Below are 7,500 nucleotides of genomic sequence, written 5' to 3' on the forward strand. Positions count from 1 at the left end.
AACCTGACATCGTTAAATGAACCCTGCATGCTGTGTACTATACTACCCGGTGGAGAACACAGCCCTAGCGAACAAATCTATTATGTGATGCATTGTATAGACAAACTATTTGATTCTGAACAGACCACTAATGATATCCCCTAATGCAGTTCATGCACAAACAGGACTCGGATGTAACTGCTATGAAGGTAAGGACGTGCAATCCACAATCTTAAAGGAACGCCCGGGAAAAATCAGACATGCACATGTTTTCTACCTACATATCAAACGGAGTAATTTTGACCTCTGTGATTAGTGCTCCAAAGAAAAGAGACTTAGCTGATAGCTGATAACAGAGTCTCATGATCACAGCTTAACATCATACGCATTTAGTAGGAAATGAGTGCAAATGAGATTTTTCCCTGAAACTTTTCGTTAAAGGAGCAAGAAGTGGCATCTGCCTTTAAAGCTTTATAAAAAAATTAAAATAGCTCATCTGTATCAATTAATATACATATGAATGATTGAACATAGTATAAATTATTGAATTTTGCAAAACTGGGTAAAAATCATTTTAGTTCAAAACTAATAATTAGTACTAGTCAAATGCATTTTATTTCTTTATTATTAAATATAATCAGAAAATGCTGCTTATTACATCTTTACTTACACTCTAACCTTTAACTAATACACTACATCTGTCATGTTTACTGTGTAAAGCAGCACCTAACAGTAGCCTGAACCATGACTACAAATAATGAACACTTTTGCCAATACTGATGTTAAAAGCATTGTATCTGTGATCGGACCATGGTTACAAAGAAAAAAATGAAAGACAAACATATAAATTACCTTCCATCTTCTATTAAGAACACTTCCAAAACTGAAATGTAAATGAAATTAAACATATTTTTGAGAATATTTCATGCTTGCAATATTATGACATTGTTAAATAACTGCCCATCTGTGCTGCACTCACTACGTCTCTCGCGTTAGGAGAGTTGAACACTTTCTGTTCCAGTTATGCTGTCAGCTCATATTAAAACAAAGGTTGTAATTTCCTCTCCTGCTAAACGTTGCACTGGCTAACATTAATACTTCATTAGTGATGCTCTCATTTGAATTAGCGGTGGAAGGACCACTAAATTTCAGGGGCAAGTAGCAAAAACAAGAGTATAGATAGACATTGCTTTCAGAGGTGAGAAAGTTACGGTAATGACAATGTATGAAATAGTGTCTCCTCACAGCAGTTTTACACTGACTGACAAACGCTCCTAATGCATCATACTTCACTTTTTCACTCACTTGCCAGTTTATCATGTCTTTATAGGTGCGTTTTGTAAGTGTACAGTTATAGACTCAAACCCATCTATTGGTCTGTACAACCCGGCAGATAAAGAACTATGAAGACATGAATTTACTGACTCAGGTGTGTTAGGACTGGGCGGAGCTAAACATCCCCAAGCCTGCACCTTTCCAGGTGTCTGTTCTAACTGTACACCTACAAGGTAAACCTGCAAGGGCAGAGCTTTTAGTCCACCGGTAAGTGGCTGGGAAGTGTATGATCCTACACGCACTAAAAGAAGACGCCTCGGTAACTTAAGGGTCGTAGTTGCCACCCTGTTTCTGTCTGTAAAACCTTTAACCTTCTCCTTTGGTGTGAATCAGAGTGTGAAAGTGAGGAGTTCCTTTAAATCGTGGGTGTAATGACAGTCATAATCCAAGTCACATCAAACCGTCAAGTGTTAACTGTGTAAGTGAGAGTGGAGCAGGCCAGCTGGTCTTGGTCTCGTCTTGGGGAGATGTACCGTGAGACACATCAGGTTTTCATTCTGTTTCAGCTCTACCTGCATCTGAGCCAAGCCTGCAGAGCTGGTGCTTACCTGGCTAAGGTGTGTTCGCACCTGGAGCCGATTTGAGGACTCGCTGCAGATTCCTGAAGACTCTTGACTAGGCATCTTTTAGAACCGGTCCTTATCTCACTCTTTTTATTCTTTTAGGAATCGGCCACAGGTGAACTCCAGTCACCTTTAACCCCGGAGAGTATCAACGGAACGGATGACGAACGAGTCCCACGTGACGCCTCTCTGAACTCGGAACCGCGAGCGGAGCCCAACACGGTCCCCTTTCCTCACAGGTGAGCAGCACCAGGCCCAGAGCCTGGACCAAACAGCTCAACCCAATTCAAAAGTGTCCCACTGGGCATGTGGGTGCTGGGATCAATGAAAGGTCATGGTATTGTTCAGGACCTTTTCCATTTGCGGCATTTAGCTGTTGCTTTTATCTGAAGCAACTTGAGCAGTTGGGGATTAAGGGTCTTCCTCGGGCCCATCAGTGGCAACCTGGCAGTGGTGGGACTTGAACTGGCAACCTACTGATTAATATTTATATCAAATTAATGATCACATCGAGAATTCAAGAAACTAAAAATAAACACTTTATAAATTGTACAAAAACAATGTTATTTATGGGTGTTAAAAGTATTAACTATGGGTGACAGTCTTATTTTCTGATGCGCAAACAGCCTCTAAAGTGTTTAAACACTTTAATTACATTAGATTTGCTAGGCATTGTGATTACACGCCATATACCGTGGGGAGAACAGCATGCTGAGAGTCATTTAGAAAGTGAGGACCTTTTCTGCTGTAGCAGCACGTGTGTGGCACACCAGCAGTGCTACAGCCTTGTAACCGTGCTGATTTAAGACAGAACTGGCTGCAGGCAGCGAGGGCCACTCCAGACACGCCAGCGTTAGTGTAATATTTACCTGCTCCCAGCGGCCCAGGACAATGGTAAAGCTTTCCATTAGAACAGGGGCTTACAGAGCCCTTACGTATGGATAAAAAGGTGCGTATATAACTGCATGAAACGTTCTTGGTACAGTTGAGTTTCTGCCTTTTATTCACTGATTTTGGTGTTCAGGAACATTTGCACATGTTGCTATTATAAGAGCTATAATGATGTATTATTATTATACACTATTGTACTACTGTAGTTGTAGTAGTATTAGTTTTAGATGTAGTAGTTGTAGTTGTAGTAGTAATAGTAGTTGTAGTAATTGTAGTAGTTTTAATAGGTTCTGTTTGTGCAAAAAAGAAAATTAAGCAAAGTCTGACTGAACTGTCTGATCTACCAGTTTAATTTAAACTGGAGCTTTTGCAGAGTTTTGTCTACTTCACAACCTCTCACGTACAGACTCCTGCACCATCGCTGCGATCAGAGTGCGACTTGTTCCTGTAAACCACAAACCTTCCACCAACAGTGCACATCAGAATGTTCCAGTCCTTAAGTTCAGCCCAAGATACCTTGTCATGTGCACCTCTCAGGGATGTCATCGTAGATGACATCACGGCCAATTGGACCAATTGGAATGGTGCTGTGGGTTACTCTCATGGTCACAGTATTTCTCTTGACCCCCCAGCAGCTCAAGTGCCATCAATAAACACTGGGAGGCCGAACTTGCCGCCCTGAAGGGAAACAATGCCAAGCTAACGGCAGCGTTGCTCGAATCTACGGCCAACGTCAAACAGTGGAAGCAACAGCTGGCTGCCTACCAGGAGGAGGCAGAAAGACTACACAAACGGGTGAGAAAGGTCATAGGTCAGAGGTCAGGGCTGGTTAACGGAGCATTCAGCTTGCACATATTGTTGGGATAAGTTTCTTCCAGATCTGGTAATGGCTATTCAGCAAGGTTAGAATTTGATTGGTTAATCTGAGTAGTTGTACTTTAAAGTCAGTATACAGTATATATCATGGATCAGCACAGTTCATTGGCTGAAAACTAAATGGCTGGTCTGGTTTTGGACACGACACACTGGCAGGTCTTCATTGTCGTGTGTGTTCCAGGTGACAGAGCTGGAGTGTGTAAGCGGACAGACGGCAGGCATCAAAACGCAGAAAACGGAGCTAAATCAGACAATTGAAGAACTGGAGGCGGCGCTGAAGGCCAAGGAGGAGGTGCGACACCTCCTCACCTGTCTGTGCTCCATCTGAACCTGAACCATGTGCTCCTCACCATGTGCTCCTCAGACCGGTTTCATCAGAGCAGCTCACGGACACAGGCTTCAATAATATATTAGCCACGTGCAACTTCTAGCCTATGCATTATTTTCAGACAGAATGCCATGCAGCTTGTAGACATTGGGTAGGTTAGTTATGTACACGAGACCTGTAGGTGGAGTCCGGAGATAGTGGAATGTGTAAAACAGTATCTGTAATACAACCTGTGTATCTGTAGCACAGCAGAGACCACGTCCCTGTTTAAGGATCCTCCACTAGTCTCCTACACACAAGGCAAAAATATCAAAGACAGGAGAGAGATAAATGACCACTTGGATAATAAGTTTGGAACTGCAGCCTGAAACCGCTCTAGACGTGCTGCATGTAAATGTATTAACACCGCCGGAGAATTAACCTGCACAAAGGAATCAATTATCTCCCATTCATCCTCCTGTGTTACTCAGGAGGTGTTTACTGTAGTGCTTGTAAGAGACCAAGAGAAGGCTTGCTGGTCACTTTGTTGAACACCTTCAGAGCATCAGAATAAAGTGTCATTTCCAGTAGCAAGACTTTTTAATACTAATGGACATTGCATTAATGACATTTGTTTGTGTTGTGGGTTGTTGGCATGGCCACAATGATGTTAGTAAACTAAAAAGAAAAATAACCTTAGAACCCCACTGAATAAATGTTATAATTTAAATATCTACAGTTTTGAACATTAAAACTGGTTTCAGCTCCTAGAACTTCAGCAAGCACTTTGCACAGCTAATGAAGGACCCCTGTCTGAAACGTCCAGATTTTCTGGAAACCTTGTACTCTGCCTCTGTGTCTGTAACACAATATCTGCACTACGGTAATGAGCACTCTCCTTTTCCGCAGGAGCTCGAAAGATTAAAAGCCGAAGTTGAGCGCGCCAGCGAGCTACAGCTACAGAAAGATGCGGTCAGTCAGAAACTCCAGGTACACACTGAGGGTGCGCATGTGCGAGCACACACACACCTACGAATGATGTGGGCAGACTTTGTTCTGTATAAACATCTGCATACTGCGGTTCCAAGAGGTAACATAAGTAAACATGAAATGTTACATATAAACCGAAGCGAGTCTTAAATCTCGCCAGGACAGTTATTAAGCACAGAGCCCTTCTGCAGGTGGACCACAAGACGATCACACGCACCGTTACAATAAAAATACGAACAAAGGACGCATGCATTTGTCCCTCTCTGGCCAGCCAACTGTTTTCAAGGTGGAAGCTTGGTGTTTGTGTGTTTCCTAGGAAACAGAAACACGGAATGCAGAGCTGGAAGCTCAGCTGGCCGGGCTGGAGCAGCGGGTGGAGACCAGTCAGGTGGAGCAGGAATCTTTCCGGAAGAGTCTGCGCTCGCTCCTCGAGCTCCTGGACGGCAAGATCTTCGAACTGACCGAGCTGCGAGACAGCCTGGCCAAGCTCATTGATGGCAGTGGCAGCTAGAGCGCCCTCCGGTGGAGAAAACTGACCTTAAAACGCGCGCACACGCACACACACACATATACCTACACACACACTCGCACGCACGTATGCACACACACACACGCACACACACGCGCGCGTGCACAGGGATATGAGATGTTAATTTACATGTAGACGCTGTGCAGTGTGGAGAGAAACGTAGCTCTCTGCACAGACGTGAACACACACAGATGTTCACAGGTGCCTGCACATATATAGAGGGGCTTTACAGATACACACACTCGACATATAAAGACCTAGTTGGGATTTCAACCTGATGTTCTGTTTCATTTCTTCATTACTACAAGCATCTCTTTACAAACACTTATGGACACATAAAGAAGCATCTCAGATCTTTATGGTTTCGTTTCTTTTTAAAAACCAGGAAGCATTCCACATGAAGAGGACAGACACAGGACACAATCATCCAGCTTCCGTTGCAGTGCTGAGTACGGTCCAGGGGGGCGGGGGTTTCCGAGCCGACCTCTGAAGACTACGCCGTAGATTTACATACGAACGCCCTGCGTAATCAGGTTTTATGAGTCCTATGAAGATGTGCAGCACCGCTACCCTTCCAACCAATTTGGTGATGCGTGAATAGTTGATTTGATGTGGTGCGGCTACATGGTGTTGCGGGGTGAAGGGGGTAGTTACGCCTCATGGGAAAGGCTTGGTTGGCTGTTTGTCTCTCAACAGCTGGACATTTATGGGGGACACACGTGTTCAAACACTCAAAGTGGATGGATCCTTTCTCTGCTCCGAAGCTACACTCTAAACACACAAACCTGCTAACCATTGACTCAGTGTCTTTTATATACATCTGGCATCCCTTGCAAGAGACTTTTGTTTTATTTTGGAGGGGCTTTTAATTTCAGGTCCCTACTTTGTCACCTAGAGGACCTCACAAATGGGGACATTTGTCTCCGCCCGAACACATCCTAAACGGGGACGTCATCCTTCCACTATCTGAGCAATACAAAAAAAAAGACAGAAAAAAGAGGAGTGAGACAAGAAAAACAAAACATCTCACTATCAGGTATTCTACTTCCCTCTTCTGAGAGAGGTGATGATGTATGCGAACACACAAACACAAAACACTTGACACGTGCTTGTGGGGGGGGACAACAGGTCCAGTCAGCAGTGACGCTCGTGCATTTCTATACATTTTTCTAACATATAAACACGACAGGTTTATAGTGCACTTGTGAAAATGGAACTCACGAGAGTTGGGTGGATTTAAAGGTCTTTGGGTTGTTTGTTGGTTTGTTTGTTTTTGAGGTGCAGTGGTTGATATGGCACTGTATAATTCCTGGTTATTTATTGTAAAACTATATTCTATTCACAGATCTTGAATTAATTTAACTATTATTTTGAGGAGAAGTATTTTCATCGACCTCAGACGAATTTTGCTTTTGCTTTTTTTTATTGTGTGTGGTAAAAGAATATTATGGCTGTTTTTTATGTGAAGAAAAAAACTGGCAATATTTTTAAAACTGTTTAAAACTATTTAAAGGGAAATGGTACAGACACTTGTCCAAAGCAGGTGGAACTTTGCAGAGAGGTGTGTTTTTTGCCAAATATATGTTTTCCTGTACAGATTAACTTGATCAAGTTGCCTTTGGTACAACAAATGCATCAATGGTAGCGATGGTACTTTTGTGGAGTTTACTTTTGCCAAAAATCTGTGATCATGTATAATGCCATACACTAACAGTATACGTACACCTGAAGAACACACTAAAGGGCTTGCTGGTTCTGGTACTTACTGGGAGGTTTCAGTGGGTACACTGTGTTGGTTTTATCATGTTAAAATTATGAGCCGTTATACTTGGGAAGGGCGACTGGTTTAAGTAATAATTTTAAATGTTGATTATACCACATGCTTAAACACAATTGTAATTAAATAAATTTATAGTAAAATAAAACAATTAAAAAAAAAATACAGCTAGTCTATTATTAAACATTTTTTATGTGATGCGAGAGACTTGTGTGTGACGAACCCTTTGTGTTTTCTGTCTCTGAAGTCTTTG

General features: G+C 42.5%; 1 protein-coding gene across 6 annotated transcripts in view; it reads left to right on the top strand.

Annotated features, from left to right (window-relative positions):
* Positions 1 to 6,470, top strand: part of homer1 (homer scaffold protein 1) — a 22,369-nt gene extending 15,899 nt beyond the window's left edge. For 2 of the 6 annotated variants that reach the window (XM_027004312.3, XM_027004309.3), the window contains exons 5-10: positions 1,821 to 1,871; positions 1,980 to 2,116; positions 3,401 to 3,563; positions 3,826 to 3,936; positions 4,861 to 4,941; positions 5,258 to 6,470. In XM_027004312.3, coding sequence (XP_026860113.2) covers positions 1,821 to 1,871; positions 1,980 to 2,116; positions 3,401 to 3,563; positions 3,826 to 3,936; positions 4,861 to 4,941; positions 5,258 to 5,452 — 738 coding nt within the window. In that variant the 3' untranslated portion in view covers positions 5,453 to 6,470. The remainder of the gene's footprint in view (positions 1 to 1,820; positions 1,872 to 1,979; positions 2,117 to 3,400; positions 3,564 to 3,825; positions 3,937 to 4,860; positions 4,942 to 5,257) is intronic. The other 4 variants (XM_027004310.3, XM_027004313.3, XM_027004314.3 and 1 more) reach the window with 4 other exon arrangements.
* Positions 6,471 to 7,500: the final 1,030 nt, after the last annotated feature.

Source organism: Electrophorus electricus, chromosome 8 (genome assembly GCF_041902795.1).
Source record: "Electrophorus electricus isolate QZ-2024a chromosome 8, ASM4190279v1, whole genome shotgun sequence".
Taxonomy (NCBI): domain Eukaryota; kingdom Metazoa; phylum Chordata; class Actinopteri; order Gymnotiformes; family Gymnotidae; genus Electrophorus; species Electrophorus electricus.